The sequence below is a fragment of the Panicum hallii genome, chromosome 5 (genome assembly GCF_002211085.1).
Source record: "Panicum hallii strain FIL2 chromosome 5, PHallii_v3.1, whole genome shotgun sequence".
Taxonomy (NCBI): domain Eukaryota; kingdom Viridiplantae; phylum Streptophyta; class Magnoliopsida; order Poales; family Poaceae; genus Panicum; species Panicum hallii.
Genome location: NC_038046.1, coordinates 14,363,188 through 14,386,910, shown reverse-complemented (window position 1 = coordinate 14,386,910; position 23,723 = coordinate 14,363,188). Strand labels below are relative to the sequence as shown.

The window sequence follows — 23,723 nt, the reverse complement described above, 5'->3', positions numbered from 1 at the left end:
AGCTTGCGAACAGGCCGGCCCAAGCTAGTAGTGTCAACCCTTCCACGTACTTGCACGCCGCCGGTTCGCCTCCGTGCGCCAGCAGAGGCAGCATAAGTAATGGCCCGTGCGCTAGCTCTCGGTGCAGGATGGAGCTTCAGCTCGATCCGTGCTCAACTCGGCATCGGCATGGCTCGTGGCTAGCTGCACGCGGCCACCGTAATCGGATCGACCGCGTGTGCATGGAGCAGCTAGCCACGCATCCGCGAAGCTTGGCTCGGCCGGAGTCCAAGAATTTGACGGGGGAATAGAGGATACGGCGGCCATGGAGAAAGGTAAATTTACAACTCTTCGATTCATTCTAGTATGCTGTTCACTTCTCTCTCTCTCTCTCTCTCTCTCTCTCTCTCTCTCTCTCTCTCTCTCTCTCTCTCTCTCTCTCCAGTAGTCGTAGCTGTAGCAAGAGAGTGGCACTGTTGTATGCATTCCTGTAAAAAATTTCGCAGCGCGCAGCAGCATATGCGTCTGCACCCCGTCTTGCTGCAGCCCTGATCATTGAATGCGGACTATGGATGCAGACGCGAAGATCACCGGTTCAAATTTCCACAAAGTTGAACTGGACTTGAAACTCCCACAGATGTTGTTCAGAGGAAGAGACTTCTCAACTCTAAAGGCAGGTAATTTGCCACTGTTTTCTCGAGCGGAAGGTTGGAAAACGCTTACATCCAAGAATACCGGAGGAGAACCAAGCCAAACATGACGGCCAGGTCCAAGAGTCCAAGCACGCCTACCGAGCACACAATCACAGTATAAGAACATCCGATCATTTCCTGAACATTCTTAGTGACTCTTAGACAACCCGAAGTCAGTCATTTTCCTACTGCTGCTGATCTCTCTCTAACCAGGAGGCATGCAATTCTGCGAAGTTATCTAACCAGGAGGCATATGCTTTCCTTCTTGCTGCTGTACAGGAACAGCAGGGCGCATGGGAGCCTGGGCCCAAATCCAGCTCGGGCCAGGCTGCCGGAAAACAAACTGAACAAGGATGGGCCGTGGCAGGCTTCATGCCGCGCACAACCAGCTCGATGGGCCGAAAGCTATGCCACTATTATCCTCCAGCAGGCCCTGAGCTCAACACAAGTCTCTGAAGCCAAGAGCTAGTATCGCTCGGTGAGCAATGATGTGCACATGTTGTTGTTGTTCTTCTTCTTCTTCTTTTCTTTTAAAAGAAAAACTTATGAGTTCTCCACCAGACAACTAACGTTTCGCCGACGTGTCTCAACCCCCATCACGTGCTGCCTGCCACTCCAACCAAGATCACGCGCTCAGTCCCCTGACCTGACATCACCTAATAACCACCGAACCATCCATTTCGGCCCGGTGATTAATGAAGGGCAGCCACACCATAATTCCGATGGATATGTCACCGGCGCCAAGAGAACCCCCGTCACACGCGTGGCGCCCCGCCAGCAGCAGCCCACACCGGCCCAACGCCCCCCATCGCCGCTCGCAGCAGCATCCAATCACATCCCCATCCACCACGACCGCGCAGCAGCTGGCGTTTCTCGACGCCGCGCATCGGAACGAAGGGCCCTTCGTTTTCGCGTCCGTCCCCCCGGCCGCGCTCGTGTGGCCCAGGGCGCGGGCGTGCCAAGCCATCCGGGGGCGCGCGCCCGTCCGCCACACGGTGCCGCGGCGCGTTATCCCGACCCGAGTCCTATCCCTCCATCCCCGGCAGGGGGTGGTGGGGAGGCCGGGTGGCGCGCTGCTGGCGGATGAGGCGCCGAGTGGCCCGGATCCACCGGCCCAGCCGGGCCGCACGCCGGCGCCGCTCGCGTCCGGCGGTTTGTTGTCGGCACGCGGTCGCGGCGCAGCTATTTCTTGGGGGCGCGCGCAGGGAGGCGGCACCAACCAAGGGAGCACCCCCACATATGCTTACCTTGGCCGTGCGCGCCTCCACCGCCGCATCGAGCATCGTCGCCGGCCTCGGCACCCCCGCGCCGTCCAAGTCCGGCATCCCCGCCTCCGCCCGCCCCAGGCTCATCATGAGCGCGCCCGTCTTCGCCGCCCCCTCCGCCATCGTGGTACGTGCGCACGCACGCATGCATGGCACACCGCACCGAGCACATTGTGTACTATTACCTCTGCATGCATGCATGTCGATACCCACACTGCTTCCATGCATCTCTTTTCGGTAACTAACAAGTTGGCACATGTGCTTGCCCTTGCTATTTCCGGCTCCGGCAAGACGAACGGAATGCACCACCGCAAAAGCAAAAAAAAAAGAAAAAGAAAAAACTTCCTTCCCATAATCTAGGAGGTAGCTGCTGGTACTGACCAGGGGTTTCTGAAAAAGAAACAAAATCCAAGTGCCACGCAAGGGTACAACGCAACACGGTCGGGTCAACTAATGATGCACCACCTTGCCACAAATGCATTAGATTTTTTTTTTAAAAAAAAACTACGCGTCCCCTGAGAACATGGAGGCGCCGCACTGTTCCTTAATCTGCTCCAAGAGCTAATGCCAAGGCCGAGTCCGCAAATGCGGCAGACCATAGCCTCATCTTCTTCTCCACTTCTTTTGGACCATGACCAATCATTGCATAGTATATACTACTAGTAATTTAATAACCATTCTTCCATCTGTTATTAGTACTAGCAACATGCATGTCAACCACCTGCCATAGAATATTCGTGGAGGGAGGGGCTTCCAAAGAGGTGGCCAATGATAGTGCCAGTTTAAAGGCAGCAACTAGCAGATGCTTTCGATCGATAGGATAGATTAGAATTCCCCAAAAGTTCCAAGTACACTTGCTTAGCGACGTCGAGCGTGGCTCGGCCTTTTTCCACCTAATTATAAAACAAGCGATAAGGTGGAGTAGGGTCGCCATGGACTCTCCTTGCATGATAGCTACCGCACAGATTAGAAGGTGTCAAGAGCTAGCTAGCCCCGCATCCGTCTCCTGGCTTTTCAGTTCCGTTTGGTCCATAACGCATCCAGTAATCCAATAACCGACCATCAGTCGGTTAAGCCCCCATCAACGTCAGCCTTTTCCCTTTAACGCCGATGAATTCCCGCCTTTTGCTTTTGCTCACCGTTGAGTTTTTTTTTTTTTTGGCCAGAGCAACGAACGAACTAGCACGAGATTACTAGCTACTTGCAACTTCCAAAAAAAAACAACTTTAATAAGTACATATGGAACCAGGGGAAAAAAGTTGTGGTTCTCGCTCTGTGGTGAACTGGTAGCCAGACTTGTCAGCGCTGGCTAGCAGTACGAGGAGTCTAGCTAGATTTTCGTTGCTACCACGTCACCACGCTGATGCGATGCGATGCGATGCGGACAGCGTTGACATCGATCGCACGCACCATGACTCTCTGGCTCTGGCCGGTGGTGCGGTGCAGAAACCTGTAGCTGCCATTAGATACGCACTAGATTTGCGGGAAGTACAAACAGTAAAAGGAGCCCCCAATAAGAGGAGAGGTCGCTTGGGTTGGATGGTTAGGAGGGGGCATCAGGGGGACAAGCTCTCGATGAGCTGAGCTCGACCGCAGGAGCCTCCAATAATTTAGGAGGTGAGGCGCTGGCCGGGTCTGTGGCCCCGGCGGTTGCGAAGGGAGTAGTTTAGGCGCGCCGATAAGGAAGGTTGGATCGCGAGGCCGGCCGTGCCATTGGTGGCCGCCCCCGTCGTCCGGCGGTGGGTTCCCATTGCCACGAGCTAGAAGGACGACCTCTGGTAGAAGTTTAGAACCCATGGGGATTGGGGAAGTAGAGAACAGCAGCCCTGTGGGCAGACCAGATCTGGACGAGTGGGCATCGAGATTCCTTGGATCTGGGAATAACCCCCTGGGGAAACGTTTCTCGATCGGGGGGGTGGGGACTCGGGAGGCAGGGAGCAGCAAAAAGGAAAGGCGCAAGCAACCTGGCCGGCGGCAGATGGCCGGGCCGGCCACTTGTGCTCTCGCTGTCCGTACCCGGCGGTGCCTCGCGCATCGTCAGTAATAGTGTCATGGTCACGGTAAGTTGGTCCTTCCAGCCTTCGCCTCAGCAGCTTACGCCGACCCGTTTACTTCTGGCCTCATCTTCTGAGCTACGCTTCGGGCTGTCTGAACTTTTCCGTGTACCAATGGACTTCTTTTTTTCTTCTCCTTCAAGAGCACCTGGTTTACCATTCAAATAAAAAGAGCACCGGGTTTAACCGGCTGAACTCAAAATAGCAGAGCTAACCGCACACGTTCTCGGCCAATACTACATCTCACGGGTGCCTGAAAAATGGATGACGAAAATTTTAGCAACTACTGGGGTGTTATCCCGTCCACAGAAACCGCACTCACCCATTACTACTACGTGTATTGATTTTCTCCTTCTCTCTCTCACGCCATTATTCCACGTGTCATGTTGCTAGTAAACCGCCGAACGAGAAGCTCAAAAGTCAGACGAGAGAGAAGCGAAGTACTCCTACTCTAGTAGCATCCAAGCCGCGCGTTCGAAGATGAGCGGGTGCCTTTGCCTCCCCTGCTATAAAAAGAAGGAGGCCGTCTCCTCCGCGGTCCTCCAGAACAAGAAGCCCACCCACTCTCCACATCCTCCCTCCAAGGTCCGTTCCCCCCCTCCCTCCCTCCCTCCCTCCCTCCTTCCTTCTTCCTCCCACAGTAATCTCCGTCCACCCGTCCGTCCGTCCGTCCGTCTTCCTTTCGTCCCCTGCCCCCATCGCTCAGTAGCAAAGCAGATCCCTGCATCCCCTTCAGATCACCTTTGTGCATGCTTTCTTGCGGCAAGCTCTTGTCCCCTGCCCACTCTGTCTCTCATGCTGCATCAAGAGCACACAATTTGGTCCTTTCTGGGGACGGCGAGCTGACGGTTTGTGGTTGGTCTTTCTCGCTGTTGCAGGGCATGGACCCCGTCGAGCGCTTGAAGAGCGGGTTCGAGAAGTTCAAGACCGAGGTCTATGAGTAAGTCGTCCGCTCCACTCGATGCAGCACCCGCCGGCGCTCGATTCCAGCTTCCATGGCGCTTGATTTCTTTGGGGATTTTTTTTTTCTCGGGAGCTCCAACTAACCCTGTGCCCGTGTGAATTCCCTCTCTGCAGCAAGAAGCCGGAGCTGTTCGAGCCGCTCAAGGCCGGCCAGGCCCCCAAGGTATGTTCTCCTCCTATCCAATCCCGTCCCATCACCCTTGTACTAGACTGCTAAGATTTTTGTCTGCATCCACTCCGGCCGTCCGCCCGCCCGGCTCCTCGGCACAAATGCTGGGAAGCTTAATTTAGGCAAACCGCGTTCAGGAGCTCGGGGTTTCCGTGGGGGTCCGGGCAACGCCTGACGTTGCTGGTCCACAGATTTGGTGGTACTTGCCGGCGGTTCCCCATCCGTCCAGGTAGTAGAAGCCAAGCCAGAACAGTGTCGCTGCTGGTACCAGCTAGCTCGTCGTGTTCATCACCAGGATCCCTGCATTCCCGTTGGCACCTGCTGCTGTGCTGCCCCTGCCATTCCGTTACTGTTTCATTTGGCATCCCTGGGTGCAGGCATTTGCGCCGGGGCCGAGGTCAAAGAGGTCGTGGTAGACAAAGGGGAGCACGCAGCTTGTCCTTGATTGCGTGGCTTAAGACTGATGGGGACAGCTTGTCGCCATTAGCGGCCAGTTGGCCCGTGATCAGTCAGCTGGGGAAATCTGAAGCCGAAACTGTGCAGAGAAATCGCTAGTGGATACGAGCTCCCCCCGGCCACGAACATGCGCGGCGCGAGTGCATTCCCATGTGCGAGCCATGTTGGCGGTTGGGGCGTTTTGGCCTGCGTGTGAACTGTTGAGATGTCGCCGTCCCTATATACGCTCACTTTTCTGGCTAGCTGGGGTGGTGGATATTGTGTGTGTGTGTGTGTGTGTGTGTGTGTATAGAGATATATAATCCTACTTCCTTCCCGTTCCTAGGTATTTACCTGGTGGCAGAATCTCGCAAGTACAGAGTTTTATTGTTTTCTTTCTGGGGGGTTCCAGGCTGGCATCGATCCCATGCGCCGATTCACTCCATGCAGCGTGCTGTAGTTGGCTGGTTCCAGGCACAAGCAAGTAGTCTGCTGATTTTCCTTGAAAAGAAAAGGGTGGTCTAGCTTGGCTGCTTAATCGGTCCGTGGAAAACAAAGAGTTACCACCACCTAAGCCGTGTTGAATCCCAAAGAATTTCCTGCATCTCTCCATGGTCCGGTCCATCATCATTACATTTGAACGCTGCACATACATACCATATACACCAAAAGGGGTAGCGAGGCGTGTATCACCAACCAGCATGCCATCATTCCACGGCTGGACGTGTGGTCCAGCCATGACTGGGCACAAGGCCCTACCATGCATCAACCGGTCCTGTTGAACAATGGTCCCTCACGGAATTCTTCCTTCACCGGCACAATCAGCGTAGCTAGCTAGGGGTGGTAGTTGGTTTGGACGTGTCCTCTGTCCTCTCCTCCCAGCCAGGCCCGTGCAAAAGTTAGCCACATAAGTGTTGGACGGGGCCTGTTGCTTTAGCGTTCAGAACATTGTCTACTCGCATCCTTATCTCCCTGGCCATGCATGCTGATCCTGGAGATATGCTCATACTATCAACGTAGTGTATGCCGTCGCTGAAGGTGATTGCATCACGCTACGCGTCGTAATCGCCTTTTAGCCTCGAGCCCCTTTTCCAAGTCCTGGCCTCCAGCGTGAGCTTATGCAAGCCGGAACAAGGTTCCCTTTCCTACATACCCTGGTGTCCGGCCGGCCGTCCATGCCGATTGCTGTCGTAATGGGAACAAAGTGATCCATGATCCTCGCGCACTATAGTAGCCCATTAGCTAGCCTCCTCCTGCTGCTCTTGTCACCAAGCTTAATCGGCAGTGCGGATGCCGGATTTGGCAGTTTGGCTCTCGGCTTTTCCCTCAGAATCCTTCTGGGTTCGTGCATACGGGTCTCGCCTTTGCGTCCAGAAATATTACGTCCTTGCCTGCCGGTAATGGCAACGCTAGTGTTTGTTGCCCGTTGGTCGCCACCCATGGGGCCACAGCAAAGCCCGCGCAGAGTATCCTTGCCGCTCCCAGCGGGGAACCTTCCTGCAGCTTGGCTTCCTCGCCAACGGAGCGGCGGCTCCGGTGGTAGAAAGTGGATCGGAACAGAGACGGGCAGAGGCGGGTCAAAAGTGGCAGCCTTTTTCGAGCGGCGGGGGTACTCGCTTGCACGCACATCCACAAGGGCCACCCGAATCCTGCACTCCACCGATCAGCGCCGATCTGCCTACCTGCTTATCGATAAGAGCCGTGTGGTGGGGGCGCGAAATGCTCGCGTGCTCTTATCGCTGACCTGACACAGATTTTTCCCCATTTTTGTTGATGATTCTGATTTCCCCCTTTTTTCGCTCATGCTATGTGCTGCAGTACATGGTGTTCGCCTGCTCCGACTCCCGCTGCTGCCCGTCGGTGACCCTGGGCCTGCAGCCCGGCGAGGCCTTCACCGTCCGCAACATCGCCGCGATGGTCCCGCCCTATGACAAGGTACGCGTACCGGCTGGCCTGGCGCATGGCCGGTGATCTTTCTTTGCTGGTGGGGTGTTGACCGCTGACTCGGTTGCTTTTGCTTCGTGAACTGCAGAACAAGTACACCGGTATTGGGTCCGCCATCGAGTACGCCGTCTGCGCCCTCAAGGTGGAGGTCCTCACCGTGATTGGCCACAGCCGCTGTGGTGGCATCAAGGCGCTCCTCTCCCTCCAGGACGGCGCACCCGACACCTTGTAAGTCACGGTGGAACAAAGTTTTAGATGGGAGGAGCCTGCTACCCCTGCAGCATCATGTCTCTGACTCGAGGATGTTCTTTGTTTGTTTGGCGACGCGCCCAGCCACTTCGTCGAGGACTGGGTCAGGATCGGCTTCCTGGCCAAGAAGAAGGTGCTGAGCCAGCACCCCACGGTTCCGTTTGATGACCAGTGCTCCATCTTGGAGAAGGTACGCACGGGCTACGACCTGGTTGCCATGGCGATCTTTGGTTACCCGCTGCCCATACGCGCGTGATTTCATAAAGATCGAATTGGTTTGCTCATGAGAGGATCCTGCATTTCTGAATGTTTCTGCAGGAGGCCGTGAACGTGTCCCTTTTGAACCTCTTGACCTACCCCTGGGTCAAGGAAGGCGTGGCCAACGGGACCCTCAAGCTGGTCGGTGCCCGCTACGACTTCGTGAACGGAATCTTCGACACATGGGAGAAATAGGCCGCAAACTCCTACTACATCAGATACATACATACCGACGTATATGCACCCGGTCGATGTCAACGCGTGGAGGACTTACCTCCTATTTCGACAGCTACAAACCGGATCGTCCTATCTGTGAATGTAATAAGCAATAGCAGCTTCTACTGCTTTAATTTCTAAGGTGGAGCTTATATGTAATATATATGGTGCGTAATTAGACCGCTTTTGTGGTCAAGAGACATCAGCTGTATAAGCCTTTTTCATAATACTATCATGCATACTTTACCTTTCTACTACATCTTGATGCCCCTTCTCTCTCTCTCTCTCTCCCTGAAATGCTGGTGCTACCATTTTTATGTGAGACATGAATGATTTTGTACTACAAAGCTGTCTTCACAAAAAAAGATTAAGAAAGTTGACCCCTAAACTTTCTGAAAATCTTGCACTCAACAGAGGGGGGGGGGGGTCTTTATGCCTATGTGCTTTTGCGTGCTACAGTGCATGCTAATAAGCTAGAAAAATCAACAGTAATAATCCACATTGATCACACGCTTTAAACCAGAAGTAAAGTTTGGTTGCTTGCTCTCTGTTCCTTCCAGTAGATCTCTAAATGGTTGCTCATGTTCTTTTTGTCTCTGCTTTGGTTGCACATTCTTTTTTTCCCCCCTCTCGTATACACCAGACAGATATGTACCTTAGTATTAATATGAGAAATTGCAAGGTTGTATGCTCGTGAAAAGCACAAGGTTTACTAAGATCTCAGTTTCATTACAACATTTTCTTGGTTGTATGCTTCATGGACATGCATAAAAAGTAGCCCGTCGCTGCCATTTTAGTATAAAAATCATCTAATAAAGTAACATCCTAAATCTATATATATAAATTATCCATATGTGCTATTACTAAAAACAATTGAAAATAATCCCTAAATTGGCTTCTTGATTAACTGCATCTATCATTATAAAAAAGTATCCCAGTGCACACCAATAAAAAATTCTAAATTATTTATTTCTGTTATAAAGATACTAACTTACGGTTTAGACCATGTATACATATCTACATAGGCGGTAATCTAGAATAGAGAACCATTGATGTCACTAGTGTCAAATTTACGATATGATTTTCTCTAATATCAAGATAACTTTAGCCTTGGATTTTAAAAATCCATTGCTATCAAGTAACAGCACCAAGTGGGTCGGATCCACCCCTGTATATGCAGGAAGCTATGATAGCACCAATTTCCATGTTAAACACATAGCCCAAACTAAGAATTTAGTTAGAAAAATGTCAAACCCAGATGCAGATGCCATGCAAAAAGAAAACTATCAACGACGATGAAGAGTGCATAGATTAATTTCTAACTAAATTCTATAATGGATAAAGATAAATATATATCTATATATATGTGCTAGAATATTTGAGAAATGAGAAGGGGGTGAGGTAATTTGATGATCAGTTACGAGATCCAATTTCTCTCATGGATTTTTAATACTTATGTTCTTCAAAATTACTAATTAGTGGATTAGTTAATAAATAAAATTAAGTATTTACCTCTTGGGTCTTCACACCGCGCCCCCTCGTTTTCTCCGGCTCCGCTAAACCGGCAGGGCGCCACGCGTCGTGAGCCGTGTCCACCGCGGCGTTCAGCCCATCCGGCTCCAGCCTCTCCATCGTCCTCCTCGTTTCCCCGGGGAAGGACGGCACCCCAAGCCCGGCGCCACGCCTGCCCGGCCGCGGCCAGCCGGAGGTCAAGGCGAAGGCGGCCTGCAGGATGGACCTTTGGAAGCTCGGTGGGTTAGTGGTGTACCCCGTCCCGCACGATGACACGTCTCGTGCTGGACCGGTTCGCCGTTCCCCGCGTCCATCCGTCCAGCTGCACGACCGGGGGGGCAGGAAAAGAAGGCGAGCCGCTGCTTCCCGTGCCTCCCCCCTCCTATAAAAAAGGTCCCCCGGGGAGGCATGGACGGGGCAGCTCTACAGCGAAGCAAAGCCTTCCACAGTCTTCGTCAATCCTTCCACAGTTCACCACCTGCTCTCCTCTGCAGCCCAAAGGTCAGCCCCCTCCTCCTCCATCCTCCATGCTTCAACCCATCTTCTTTCCCTTTCTAGACTCGTCGCTCGCAATTCGCATGACTCCCCCCCCCCCCCCCACCCCGAGAAATCTGCATGACGCATCTGGTGATCTTGTTGTGGACGGACGGCACAGCTGTGTTGACGACATGATCTGTGGCTCTTGCAGGAGGCCATGGCGGACGCCGTCGAGCGCTTGAAGACCGGGTTCGAGCAGTTCAAGGCCGATGTCTACGAGTAAGTGATCCAAGCTACTCTCTATTCTCCCAAGCCTCCTGCTCGATGTGAAGTGAATTGACTCTTTGACGACCCGTCTCCCTGTCGATCGGCAGCAAGAAGCCGGAGACGTTCGAGCCGCTCAAGGCCCACCAGTCCCCCAAGGTATGCACTGTAGAATGGAGTAAAGAAATATATCTTGCATTCTTGTTCACCACCAAAATTTTCGAAGCTCGTAGCGGCCAGTTTCTGCGTTCATAGTAAATTCGGAATATCCTGAGGGGATCCGGCCGGCAACACAACCGTTTTCCCGTACTAGATAGCACATCGGGAATCACGGGTCCCCATTTGCCACCAACCCTGCCGTTGATCTAGCGGCCCCCCCTATCCGCGTCCAACGCCGCCTGCGAATGTGTGCACGCAGCATTTGATCGAGGTCAAAGTTGACCAAATGAGGGAAAAAAAAGAAGCGGTAGAAGTTGACCAAATGAGTAATACGTGCGCCAGAATAAAAAAGATGTTCAGAAATGGCTATCAGCAGCTACAAGAAGCTAAGAACGGCAGATATACATCATCTATAGATATTAGAAGATAGACCATCATCCAGAAAAAAAAGATATTAGAAAGAAATTAAATATGATATGGTCCACACGTAACTCTTTATTAGAAATCTGCATATCTGTGGCTCGCCTGGTTTTGACACACGATCTTTCATTACCTTACTTTGGCAAGCTATATCCATGGAGATATATTATTTGAAGAGTTACATTTATTGAAATATTTTTCATGGTGGACTTAGTAACATCAGTTTTACATAGTTGATTTATATAGTTTTTTTAAGGAAGATTAAGGGTCAAAGTATGAAAATTTTGGCCTAAACTAATCCCAATCTTTATGTAAAATAACAACATAGTTTGATGGGACTCTTCAAAGAAACAGAGTTCGATGGGACTCTTCAAAAAACAGAGTTTGATGGGGACTCTAAAGTATATGTAGTCGGAAATGTCGAATCCTGCTAGTTGCCCGAAGCCTCGAACTAAAGATTCCATACATTTTTCTAGCCACGGTCCACCTTGTCGTCACTCGCAAATAAAGTAGGCCGGCCTCATGTTACTTTTTATTTCTGAAAGGAGCCTCATGTTACTGTTCCTATCCCCCGTCTTGGGCTTAACCCTTGATAGGAAGTAGGAGCTACTAGCCAGCTAGGGAGAGCAATGGCCGTCAGGGTCAGAGGATCGGTAACCCGGCTGCTGACTGTTCGCTGCCATTCATGGTTGTGTGCAGTACCTGGTGTTCGCCTGCTCCGACTCCCGCGTGTGCCCGTCGGTGACCCTGGGCCTGCAGCCCGGCGAGGCCTTCTCCGTCCGCAACATCGCCAGCATGGTCCCACCCTACGACAAGGTACGCGCGCCTGGTAGTTCTCGCAGCATGTCGCCGCCGCTGGCAGGCATCGTCGTCGGCTCGACCGCTCACGCACGTTCTGCTTGCAGACCCGGTACGCCGGCGTCGGGTCCGCTATCGAGTACGCCGTCTGCGCCCTCAAGGTGGAGGTCATCGTGGTCATCGGCCACAGCCGCTGCGGCGGGATCAAGGCGCTCCTCTCGCTCAAGGACGGCGAGCCCGACAAGTTGTAAGCATCCGTGTGGAAGACTCAGACAACTGACGACGGTGTTGAGAACTTGAAACTGGTTTGCTGTATCTTGCATCACTACTTACTGTTTGATCCCCTGTCCAGCCACTTCGTCGAGGAATGGGTCAGGATCGGCGGCCCCGCGAAGACGAAGGTGCAGGCCGACCACGCCTCGGCCCCCTTCGAAGACCAATGCTCCGCCTTGGAAAAGGTATGCTCTGAAATTAAAAGACCTCTGTCTGGATCATCATCTTGGAGACGAGCTCCAACGGGAAAACGATTTGCTCATGGAGTGCGTGGCTGTTGTTGGACCTCTGAACACTTTACCTTGCAGGAGGCCGTGAACGTGTCCCTCGAGAACCTCAAGACCTACCCGTTCGTCAAGGAAGGGCTGGAGAAGGGGACACTCAAGCTGGTCGGCGGCCACTACGACTTCGTCTCCGGCAAGTTCGAGACATGGGATCCATGAGCGGCCAACCAGGCTAGCTGTTAATCATGTACGGCTACAACATATATGCTCCCGATCGATACATCTGACTGCGTGGAGCAGTACTACTAATTTGCCCCTATACACACATACCGGATTGCTCTTTGTGAACTGTAATAAGCAATACAATTTTCTGTCGCGGAGTTCTTTCTTCTTCTTTTTTAATGTATGTATGATGCATAGTTTGATCGACGTGTGGTCAAAACACATCAGCTGTAATGATCTTTTCATTCATATTATCATGAAGAGAGAAAGAGTTTACCTTCTTATGCTACCTTTTGCTGCTCTCCATGATGTGTCATGGCGTATATAACTCGTCCTCTGAAGGAAAAGACGTGTCATGGCGTGTTATTTTTTCATAATTAAGACAAAACATTGAAAGTGGGCCGCATGAAGTTAAGAGCATAATTGGGTTTTTTTTCTGTCATGACGTGTTCTTGGGCTTAGTAGTAGTTATGTCGCCTGTTTCCTCTGGATGTGCTAGCTGCCCACATTGCAATCCTGCTGTATTGAATGTCATTTGCCCTATAGAAGTATCTTACTGTTGGTTTATTCGTTTGAAGAACACTGAAAATTAAACAACATCAAACATATATAGAAAATCTGGAAAAAAGTTAAAAACGAAAGTGAAAGGCAAAGCCTGTTTGCCCCCTGAGTTGTCAACTATTCCTACAAGTTATTATTATGAAAAAAAATTGATTAAGGCCAACTACCTAGCATTCTTGTGTATATTATCCCTGCAAACCTGTGACTGTGTAAATGTGTGTTGCTGAATGAAAGGCTTTCTGCCAACGAAGAAGATGGTTTTAAGTCCCGCTAGAAAGTCAACACGCAGGTTAGGGCACACTCTGCACTTGTTGGCTTGGCCAGTGATGAGCTGCAGCATTGCCTGGTTTTCTCCTCTTATTTATAGTTGAAAAGAAGTACTCCCTCCATAAAGAATAAATCAATTTATAGAGTTCTCTTAAGTCAAACTATTTCAAGCCTGATCAAACTTACGCAAAAGAGCACTACTATTTATAACACCAAATTAGTATTATTAGTCTATTACAAAATGCCCCTTAAATATATATTTCGTAGTGTATTATTTGGTTCATAGATTATCATCAAGTTGTTTTCTATATAAAATTGATTAAATTTAAAATAGTTTGACTTAGAGCAACTCTAAAAAGTGATAGATTGTTTTGACTTTTCTAGATATATGATATTTGATATTTATGTGCATCTAGATATATGCTATGTTCAGATACATAAGGAAAATTATATATCTAGAAAAACCAAAACGATCTATAATTTGAAGCGGAAAGAGTATTGATTATAGTTTACAGGGTCTATCCAAACCTGAGAAATAATAATGGAAAAGGGAAGATATCTTTTGGAGGTTTATTTTAGTTTCGACTTCATCTGTTTTGCGCAAATCGAGATACTAAGTGTGAAATCGTTTTGTAAAGTTAGATTAAAATAAACTAGAAATAGGATGAATTTAATTTTTTTACTTTATCGGTTTTGAACTTTAAAGGAAATCCTTCTCAACTGTCATTAGCTCCTCACATGGTGGTGAACCGGTGAACCCGAGCCAACCACGAGCCACGAGACAACGGCCAACCTAAAATCTGGCCGTCTCGTTGCCCCGATTTAAAGCAGCGGCGGGGCCCACGCGATGATCCTGAGCTGAACTCTGAATCTCTTTCACCATTCTGTGCTTTCGCAGTTCAAATCCAACGGAACCTAAATCAATCCTCTCGGGCTAATGATTTCCAAATTGAGGCGAGCAGGATAACACCCGAGAGTCCAAGCCTGCCGAAGTTCGGTTTCATCCCGAGCGAAACTGCAAAACCCTCTTCCCCTTCCCCTGCGGCCCGCGGGCAAAATCAGGAGTCAGGACCGAGGCAACGAGCTACGGGCGCCCACCTCTCCACCGATCTCTCCCTCCTCGAGCGGCTCGCGGGGGCGATCGGCGATGGGGGGATGCTGCTGCTGCTTCCTCGCCCACAAGCCGCCTCGGGAGAACCCGTTGAGCCCGGCCCGCGAGCCGCTCATCGGGGGCGGATCGAGCGCTGCCGGCCACCACCACCCGGCCCAGATGGTCACCTACAGCGAGGCCAGTCCCCGAGCGATGCGATTCTCTTGTCGCGCGCCGGCATTGTGCTGTTTCCCTTTCCCCTTGTGGCGCGACGGCTGACGGCTGCTGCTGCGTGCTCTGCAGGGGTTGGGCTCCGCGGAGAGGTTGAGGGCTGGGTTCAGGACGTTTAAGAAGACCATCTATGAGTGAGTATGCTCTGATGCTCGAGGAATCTGCGTTTCGATTGAGTTTATTCCTGATTCAGTTCGTTCTTCTGATTTGGTGGCTGTTGGCAGTAAAAACCCCATGCTGTTCGGGCCACTCAAGTCTTCCCAGTCCCCAAAGGTATGTGCCATCAGATTGATACCTGCGAAAACCCCATCCGGTCGATGTGCTAATGCAAAAGTGTGTATCTGTTATGTTAAGCTCACTAGTAGTTTTGCAAATAGGACTTCTACTAAAAAAAAAAGAATGGAACAGCCTGTTTGGTGGATGTCAATAGTCTGCTACTACTTCGACATGTTGGTTGTTCGACCTACACTGCTCGTCGTCCTATAAAAATCTCTTGAAGAGTCTAATTATTTGTAAAATTACCTCTAGGTGTTGAATTAATTATGTTCTAGAAACTAAACTTATGGTCTCATTCCTCTATCACTGTTTGAACACAAAGATTGTACAGCGATGACCATTTAGGAAATCTCATCGTTCGACGCTGCATGAAAACTCAAAAACAACAATCAATCTGCAATTCTTCAGTTAAGAAGAAACTGGTATTTAAAGAAAGCAATATAGATTGCTTCGGTTTTGGGGCAGTTTGTGGTGGGTCTCCAAAAGTTACAAGTATACAACACAAATACGTGTGTGGTATGTCTGTTAGATGAGGCAAACGGGTCTTTCTCTTCGAGCTCCTATCACGCATATCTTTACAGTACACCTGGCTGTGTGGTCTTAGGTTAGTCCACAGCTCATATGATTTTATTGTTGTCAACTTAGGAGGGCTGCACTAGCTTATTATCTGGAGGGGACTAAAAGATTATTAGTTCTTTTGGTATTGTATGGAGGACACCATGCACAACTTTGATTGATTTTCCGAATATGATAGGCAGGAGTAGACATGAATAATTCCACTTTGTTCTCTTTGATATTGTGCTGTGCTCTATTCAGCAAAAACTGCACTTCTATAATACCAAGGGTGTTTTTTTTTTCTCTGGCTTAACAGTTAATCTGTTCTTGCTTGCAGTACATGGTGTTTGCGTGCTCTGATTCTCGTGTATGCCCATCAGTGACCCTCGACCTGAAACCAGGAGAGGCCTTTACTGTCCGTAACATTGCCAGCCTGGTTCCGGCCTACCATCAGGTTCATGCTTGTGGAGAATATTTTCCACATTTTAATCGTGAACTAATAATTTTGGCCTGCACATTTGAAGGTATATATAATCAACTGACCTGCACATTCATGTCTGACCACAGAATATGCACTCTAGCGTTGCGTCAGCCATTGAGTTTGCTGTAACCATTCTCAAGGTGAACTTCCCCCATTTGACTTATAGCATGTTTCTTTCCGAACATCCATTTTAAGTTTGCGGTTAACTTGGTCATTGAATTGTGAGAGACAACAAAACAAATGGCACATATGGAGAGTCAAAATAACTATTTGCACATCAGGAAGCTGTTGCAGTCCTCTCCAATTGTTAGCATGTTTTAATAAAGTAAATATTGTTTATCATGTGTTGGTGGTTCTAGGTTCATAGTTTTTTTATTTAGAACCGCTATGTTTAGTATACCCAGTGGCGGCGAAGCTGGGCTCCGGCCCCTCCTTGCTCCAAGCGTTGCTGCATGCATATATGCTTGTCAGCTATTGTCTGCCCTGTGCTGCTGCAACCAACAATGAGGTGCGCAGTGTGCACGACTAGTTCCGCACCCCCCCGCCCCCCCCCCCCCCCCGGGTTTGGCTCCACGTTCCGCCACTGAGTATACCTCTATGTGTTTTCTTAACTCACTGTAATCTGTCCAGAGGAACAGAATAATTTAAGAATTCAACAATATTGTCAGCTATACTATTTGCTGGCAAAACCTTGCCTTCTAGAAACAACAGAGGCGTGATTTTCTTTTGACCACGAAAAGCACTACATGCACGCTTTTTGCAGGTTAAGTGCATTGTGGTTATCGGTCACAGCTGCTGCGGTGGAATCAGGGAACTCCTCTCTCTGCAGGAAGATAGACCTCACACCTAGTATGAAATCATCTTAATCTTGCTCCTAATTGATCTACCTCAACATTAGTGGTACAAATAAAACATGTGTAGCTGTATATGACAAAAGGGTCCAAGTAAATGAGTTAATTAAAACTTGACTCAAGCAGTTGGTACCGTACTAATATCGTGTCTTTTGTTCTAATAAGTTTTCCTCTGTTCATTTGATCTCTTAGCCGCTTCATTGACGATTGGGTTAAGATCGGTCTGGCTATCAAGAAGAAGGTGGAGCGAGAACATGCCTTTTTGTCTTTTGATGACAAATGCACCATGTTGGAAATTGTGAGTCTATTAAAAAAAATGATTTTCAGTTCTTCGCTTTGCCGATTCATTTCACTTTAACCACAGTTACTGAAACTTCTAACCCAATCGGATTAGAATATTAGATACTGATGTTGCCTTTTTGCATTTCTGAATGCTGTGCAGGAGGCTGTCAATTTGTCTCTTAGAAACCTGAAGACCTACCCATTTGTCAAGGATAAATTGGCCAAGGGATCGCTCAAGTTGATTGGTGCTCGCTATGACTTTATCCATGGCAGCTTCCAGACGTGGCATGCGTGACAGCTGAAGTTCTGAAAATGGCGACGATGTGTGATGTATATACAATAGGTATCGATGTGGCATCGCTCAGTGTGCATGCGCTGGTGTGCTTTGTTTTAAGTTGAACAAGAAGTGCAAAGGGTGCGTTTCTACTGTGCCGTTTGCACTCGGCACTCATATTACGGGTGCACTAATTATGCTGAGACATGCCATGCGAATTATTTTAGCAGCTGTAGAAAAAAAAACTGTGTTCATGCTCGGCACTCATATTACGGGTGCACTTTTACGGCTTTTACAGGCGCGTGAATCCCAGTTCTCCACATCTGGAGCAAGGTAAAAATGCTGCCCCGAAGAAGCGTGCATAGGAGCTAATACCTCATTGCTCTGCTCCACGGCGTCTAATAAGCACCCCCACCACGCGTGCGCCCGCGCGCGCTTCCCTCCTCGCCGCCCGTCTGTCTGTCTGCTCCTCCTCCTCCGCTTCCCACCGATGCGATGCGGCCACCTCCGCACCTCACGGCCCCGGCCCCCTCCGCCGCCGCGCCCCCGGCCGCTTCCCACGCCGGGCCGCCCCGCCGCCGGCCCCGCCACCGCGGCGCGACGACGACGATGCCCTCCGCCTGCTGCTGCCGCGCCGCGGCGCTCGCGTTCCTCCTCGCCGCGGGCGCGGCCACGGCGCTGCTCACCTTCTCCTTGCCCTCCTCGCCCAGCGCGTCCGCCACCACAAGGACCGACTTCACCGGACAACTGTTGGTGGGGAACCAGCCGCCGCCGCACTTGTCAGCGCCTCGTGCACCCGCCACACCGCCCCCTCCTCCGCCGTCCCCGCCCGCCGTGAGGCGTCGAAGGCGAGAGGTGAGACGGAGCTAGTGTGCTCCAAGCGTCGGTTTCCTCGCTCATAGTGTGTGTGGTCTGAACCCGTTCGCCCGTGTACTGATCAGCCGTCGTACTGGAGGATGGCGCCGGAGGAGGCGCTGCGCTACGCCAAGAAGGAGATACGCGACGCCGAGCCGGTGCTCGACGACCCTGACCTGTACGCGCCTCTGTTCAAGAACGTCTCCCAGTTCAAGAGGTAACCACCGGTTCTCATGGAATCCAAGCAAATTGTTAGTGCACCCGCGTTGCGTCTTTCCTTCCTCCAAGAATGGAGGAGTTCCAACTTTTTCGCGTGCGTTTTGGCATGTTTCCCTGCACAATAGGCTCAGAGTGAGAAACATGATGTCGCCGTGATACGCCTGCTTTTGATCCTGTTATGTTGCCGTTTTTGCAAAAAACACACACACACACATCTGGAACTTTAAATTTCTATGCATTTGTATGTATCCCGTGCATCGACTACACGCATCATAATCGTAGCCAATGTGATCATCATCCAGGAGCTATGAACTGATGGAAAGGATACTCAAAGTTTACATTTACCAGGACGGCCGGAGGCCCATCTTCCACACGCCTCCGCTCAGCGGCATCTACGCCTCCGAGGGCTGGTTCATGAAGCTCCTCAAGGAGAGCCGCCGGCATGTCGTCGACGATGCCACCAAGGCGCACCTCTTCTACCTGCCCTACAGCTCCCAGCAGCTGAGGCTCACGCGCTACGTCCCCGACTCCCACGACCTCAGGCCGCTGTCCGTGTACCTGAGGAATTTCGTCAGGGGCCTGGCCATCAAGTACCCGTTCTGGAATCGCACCAGAGGAGCCGACCATTTCCTCGTCGCCTGCCACGACTGGGTAAGCTAAACTTAAGCTCCCTTGATCAATACTAGAATTCGATCAAGCTCAAGAACGGACACCCGCTGAACGTGATTGTTCTTGCAGGGACCTTACACGACGACAGCGCACCGCGACCTCCGCAAGAACACCATCAAGGCGCTGTGCAACGCCGATAGCTCGGAGGGGATCTTCACCCCCGGGAAGGACGTCTCCCTGCCGGAGACGACCATCCGGACGCCGCGGCGGCCCCTCCGGTACGTCGGCGGGCTGCCGGTCTCCCGGCGGGGAATCCTGGCTTTCTTCGCCGGGAACGTGCACGGCAGGGTCCGGCCGGAGCTCCTCAGGCACTGGGGCGGCGGGCAGGACGACGAGATGCGGGTGTACAGCCTGCTGCCGAGCCGGGTGTCCCGGCGGATGAGCTACATCCAGCACATGAAGAACAGCCGCTTCTGCCTGTGCCCCATGGGGTACGAGGTGAACAGCCCCCGGATCGTGGAGGCCTTGTACTACGAGTGCGTGCCGGTGATCATCGCCGACAACTTCGTGCTGCCGTTGAGCGACGTGCTGGACTGGAGCGCCTTCTCGGTGGTGGTCGCCGAGAAGGACGTACCGGACCTGAAGCGGATCCTGCAGGGGATCCCGCTCCGGAGGTACGTGAAGATGCACGACTGCGTGAAGCGGCTGCAGCGGCACTTCCTGTGGCACGCCAGGCCCATCAAGTACGACCTCTTCCACATGATCCTGCACTCCATCTGGTTGAGCAGAGTGAGCCAGGTGGAGATCGAGGCCTGAATTGCCAAATACTATGCTGTAATGCTACTAGAAGATGATTTAGGTTCTTCAGATGTTTGAGATCGAGATACTTTTAGTTATAGGGATCTCTGTTCTTGGTTCAGACGTTCAGTACAGGCCTCTGTAACAGAGGCAGACTACCATTTCATCGCTACTTCGCTGCATCAAGGAGTGTCACTCTGTCACATGCCGCAGAGCTGTAACAGTACGCATGGACGTACGTATCGTCTGACATGCGTAGCTCGGTCACAATTAGAGTATTCTACATAGCAGATACCTCCAATATAATGTCAATTTTTGCGCATAAAAAGGGCTTCAACATTCTATTAGCCCTTGATCAAGCGTGTATTCTGACGGCCCAGTACCACCAACAGCGTGTATGATGTATACCTCCGGCTAATCCGCAGCAATATTTACTCCAAAATTTACAACCGGTACTGGCTGGATTCCGTGAACGCCTCGATCAGAATTCAGGCCATGCTGAAGAGATTGGCCGTGGAGATGAGCGCGTTGAGAGCGAGCGTCAGGAACCCGATGAACGACAGCCACAGGGCGCTGCTGATCTTCCTGTTGAAGGCGTCCGTGCCGAACCTCGACACCCACAGGTCGTTGTGCGACGCGGCCGCCGACGACGCCGACATCAGGAGGTACGCCAGAACCTGCAGCAGGCAGCACCGTCGTGGATCGGAGCACCAACGGTTCAGTTTCTTGCGCACGAGCAGTTTCAGTTCAGGAAATGCTCGGTACAGTGTACTTGCCTGGTCCAGGAGCAGGCTGCAGTAGTAGCTCGACATGCTCCGGAATATGAACCTGGGCGAGATCAGGCGGCGGATTTCGCCAAACGATTGCGCGATCGAGTAGGCGCAGACGATCACGTTCACCGCGACGGCGTACCTGCCATGCGTTTGCCAAGCACGGGAATGTAATTTTAGTTAGCTTAAGAAAATGGAAGCAGGGAAACATCTGAATGGACAGGCTACGAACCTGAACTCTACCTAGTGGTATGTTAGGTAGATAGTTTTTTAAATATTCAAAATCATTACCCAATTGCTTGATTTGGTATCGGTGCATTGCATTCAAGATCAAGAGTCTTTTCTTTTAAAAAGAAGAAGAAGAAGAAGAAGAAGAAGAAAATGTTCTTGTGCGAGCAACAACTCCCGTAACCGTCGGGAACCGGACACGTCCGACGAAACCGGCAAAAAGAAACCGGGACGAGACGAAACGTGTGAGCAAGTGGCGATCACTGACCTGTACTGCTGGTGGCGGGCGTAGGAGTCGCCGGCCCAGCCGGACGTCCGGGCGCTGGCGATGACCGAGAAGGCCGCGAGGCTGAGCACCGCCGTGGCCAGCCGCAGCGTCACGGACAGCGCCCTCCGCTCCCCGACCGCGGCCACGGCCGCCACGTCGGGAGGCACAGCGCCCCCGTTCTCCGCCGCCGCCGACGCCGCGTGCTGCTGCTGCTGCTGCTGGTGGTGGTGGAGGTGATCGAGCTGCGCCTTGCCGAGGCGCAGCGGCGACGTGGCGGCCTCCTCGACGCGGTCGAAGTGCGGCACCGCGATCGCCGGCTCGGCCGCGGGCGGCGGCGGCGGCTTCAAGGCCTCCGCGCGCTGCTTGGGCGTGCTCTGGCCGCTCTTGTTGCCGTTGTTGCCCGTGGGCGCGGGGGTCAGCGGCGACGGCGGCGTGGGCGAGGGCGACGGGGACGGGGACTTGGTCGCGACCGACCCCTGCGACGGCGTCCGGACGAGCCCCGTCGCCAGCCGGAGCTGCGGGCGCGCCCTCGCCGCGGCCGCAGCAGCGCCGCCTTCTTGCCCTTTCTGGCCGGAAGGGGAGGCGGGCGGCGGCAGGAGGTGCGGCGTGGGGAGGCGCACGGGCGAGAGATGCGGGCTCTTGGCGGGCGCTCCCGCTTCCCCCCTCCCGCCGCTGGGCAAACCGGCCTCCTCCCGCGGCGACGTCGCGTCGAGCGGCGGGCTCCTCGGAGGCGGGGGCGGCACCCCTCCCCTCCCGTCGCGGGGGAAGCCGGGCTCCTCCCGCGGCGACGCGTCGAGCGACGGCGGCGGCGTGTGGTACTCGTCCCCCGCCTGCGACGAGGGCGACGGCGGCGGGGGCGTCTCCAGAGGCGGCGGAGGAGCGGGCGCGGAAGCGAGCACGGGCACGGGCGGCGGCGGCCTTTCCGGCGCCGGCGTCCGTGGCGTCGACGCTGCCATGGTGCGACACGCCGATGCCGTGGCGGGTGGACGGAAGGAAGGGATCGATCAAGGGAGGAGCCGGGGGAGTTGCCGTGTTATGTATGGGAGGTTACGTGTAGCTTTCCCTGGTTGATGCCATGCCTATGCGCTTCGTTCCTTCCTGCCTGCCTCGTCCTCGCGCTTTGCTCTGCAACTTTTTCGCCGCCGATCCATGGATCCGCCCCCCCGCCTGTTGGCTGCCTCCGCGCAGAGCCCAGCGGCAACTGGCAACCCACTCCCAAGCACACACAGCAGCAGCAGTTACAGGTCCAGCGCCACGCCAATAAAACCAAACACGATGGTCGATCGCGTCACGAATCATGGCCCTTCCCTTCCCCCGATCTCGGGCTCTTGCAAGGCGACACGGACAGAGGGGAGACACGCGTGCGACGCAAGTCATTTAGAGACGTGTTGGTCGTCGCGACACACCACTGCGTGATAATGCTCTAGCCGGGCTGGCACCGCGAATCATCGCGCGATGGAATTCATCAAGTAATTGCGGCGTCCACGTCGCCGGTAGGCGGCTGGGAACCGTGTCTTCGCCTGCCGGGCACAAGCGGGCAGTCAACATTTCATATTCTTGGCGGCTCTTTTTTTTTTTCTTTTGATAAGTAGCGGCTCTTGTTTTGCTTGCACAACTTGGAGAGATGAGTAGGGTGGGATGGCGGACCCAAGGACCTGTCTAGAAATGCACGCATGATCACCCAGCTCAGTCGGACCGCGTGTGATCAACAACAACGAGTAGCTGTCGATTTCCTTGGCTGGCCTGACATGTACGCCACGGAGCTCGAAAACCACATCTCCGTCGCAGAATCCGCTGGTGCTTAGTTTCTAACACCCGAACACCATTAGCTTCTTCATACTTCATGCATGCTTGCTGCATATATGCTGTTCCTGTAGATATATTCTTCCCCTAAGAATATATCTACAGGAACAGCACGTATGCAGGAAGTATGCGTAGGTGCCTTGAATCAGAAGATCTTGTGGAGGATGCTGGGCCATGAAAAGGATGGCCTGCACTAATTAGGGATAAGAAAAGAATTTAGTCCAAAGTGGGGCGTGAAGGTAAAACGTCGCAGTGTATTATTGCCGTGCCGAGGCAGCAAAACATTCTTGCTATTAAAGAGCAAGTATGATAAGGTGGTCTAAGTTTTGATTGCGACATCGATGAGAAACGGGCTGCAAGTTTATAGCCATACATCAATAATGATGTAGTATATACATCAATATTAAGCTACTATATGATCGGGCTGTTAGATGATGTATATATGACATAGCACTAGTATACAGTCAACCGCGCTAAATTATTAGCCCTGCTCTAATGTCGGTTAATCGGTTTCGAACGAGCACGAAAAATTCACATGAACTTTGCACAACAAGAGTTCATTTTACACGTGAACTCGTCGTGTGCATATATGCATCCAACTTGACAAAGGTCTCCCACACAAACAAAAGCATCATGCAATCACACAGCAGTGCCGTGGAGCGTGGAATATCGGGCTCCCGCTAAAGGCAAGGCGCGATGATCGTGTAGCGTGTCTACCAGTTCGGCAGCAGC

At 52.1% G+C, this 23,723-nt stretch overlaps 4 protein-coding genes across 6 annotated transcripts; 3 read left to right on the top strand and 1 right to left on the bottom strand.

Moving 5' to 3' along the window:
• The first annotated feature begins 1,869 nt into the window (after positions 1-1,869).
• Positions 1,870-12,627, top strand: LOC112892076 (beta carbonic anhydrase 4-like). The gene is given in 14 exon segments (XM_025959150.1): positions 1,870-2,063; positions 4,384-4,575; positions 4,869-4,930; positions 5,068-5,116; positions 7,376-7,492; positions 7,590-7,729; positions 7,835-7,940; positions 8,069-8,203; positions 10,428-10,492; positions 10,588-10,636; positions 11,756-11,872; positions 11,962-12,101; positions 12,207-12,312; positions 12,436-12,627. Coding segments are annotated over 13 exon segments (1,326 nt in total). The 5' UTR covers positions 1,870-2,063; positions 4,384-4,470; the 3' UTR covers positions 12,571-12,627.
• A 1,603-nt stretch (positions 12,628-14,230) lies between these two features.
• Positions 14,231-17,667, top strand: LOC112892075 (carbonic anhydrase, chloroplastic-like). The gene is made up of 8 exons (XM_025959148.1): positions 14,231-14,689; positions 14,795-14,856; positions 14,947-14,995; positions 15,891-16,007; positions 16,121-16,174; positions 16,798-16,883; positions 17,078-17,183; positions 17,328-17,667. The coding sequence occupies exons 1-8, from the start codon at positions 14,549-14,551 to the stop codon at positions 17,460-17,462; spliced, it is 750 nt and encodes a 249-aa protein (XP_025814933.1). The 5' UTR covers positions 14,231-14,548; the 3' UTR covers positions 17,463-17,667.
• A 387-nt stretch (positions 17,668-18,054) lies between these two features.
• Positions 18,055-20,134, top strand: LOC112892074 (probable glycosyltransferase At5g03795). 3 transcript variants are annotated; one of them, XM_025959147.1, is made up of 4 exons: positions 18,055-18,296; positions 18,383-18,513; positions 18,818-19,166; positions 19,254-20,134. In XM_025959147.1, the coding sequence occupies exons 2-4, from the start codon at positions 18,398-18,400 to the stop codon at positions 19,938-19,940; spliced, it is 1,152 nt and encodes a 383-aa protein (XP_025814932.1). In that variant the 5' UTR covers positions 18,055-18,296; positions 18,383-18,397; the 3' UTR covers positions 19,941-20,134. The 3 variants fall into 3 exon arrangements, with proteins under 3 accessions (XP_025814932.1, XP_025814931.1, XP_025814930.1); XM_025959146.1 differs by lacking the exon at positions 18,055-18,296 and having other exon boundaries at positions 18,390-18,513; positions 18,850-19,166; XM_025959145.1 differs by lacking the exon at positions 18,055-18,296 and having other exon boundaries at positions 18,393-18,513; positions 18,864-19,166.
• Positions 20,135-20,162: 28 nt separating this feature from the next.
• On the bottom strand, positions 20,163-22,471 carry LOC112892073 (CASP-like protein 4U1). Its single transcript, XM_025959143.1, has 3 exons — positions 21,189-22,471; positions 20,699-20,834; positions 20,163-20,599 (listed from the first exon to the last, which is right to left on the bottom strand). Exons 1-3 carry the CDS (start codon positions 22,142-22,144, stop codon positions 20,411-20,413), a joined length of 1,281 nt encoding a protein of 426 aa, XP_025814928.1. The 5' UTR covers positions 22,145-22,471; the 3' UTR covers positions 20,163-20,410.
• Between the last annotated feature and the right edge of the window lie 1,252 nt (positions 22,472-23,723).

Coding starts and splice junctions, on each gene's coding strand:
- LOC112892075 (XM_025959148.1), top strand. CDS start 14,549: ATGGGGGGATGCTGCTGCTGCTTCCTCGCCCACAAGCCGCCTCGGGAG. Junction 14,690..14,794: donor AGATGGTCACCTACAGCGAG/GCCAGTCCCCGA, acceptor CGTGCTCTGCAG/GGGTTGGGCTCCGCGGAGAG. Junction 16,008..16,120: donor TGGTTCCGGCCTACCATCAG/GTTCATGCTTGT, acceptor GTCTGACCACAG/AATATGCACTCTAGCGTTGC.
- LOC112892074 (XM_025959147.1), top strand. CDS start 18,398: ATGGCGCCGGAGGAGGCGCTGCGCTACGCCAAGAAGGAGATACGCGAC. Junction 18,514..18,817: donor AACGTCTCCCAGTTCAAGAG/GTAACCACCGGT, acceptor ATCATCATCCAG/GAGCTATGAACTGATGGAAA. Junction 19,167..19,253: donor TCGTCGCCTGCCACGACTGG/GTAAGCTAAACT, acceptor TTGTTCTTGCAG/GGACCTTACACGACGACAGC.
- LOC112892073 (XM_025959143.1), bottom strand. CDS start 22,144: ATGGCAGCGTCGACGCCACGGACGCCGGCGCCGGAAAGGCCGCCGCCG. Junction 20,835..21,188: donor GCCCGCCACCAGCAGTACAG/GTCAGTGATCGC, acceptor AACGCATGGCAG/GTACGCCGTCGCGGTGAACG. Junction 20,600..20,698: donor GCAGCCTGCTCCTGGACCAG/GCAAGTACACTG, acceptor TGCCTGCTGCAG/GTTCTGGCGTACCTCCTGAT.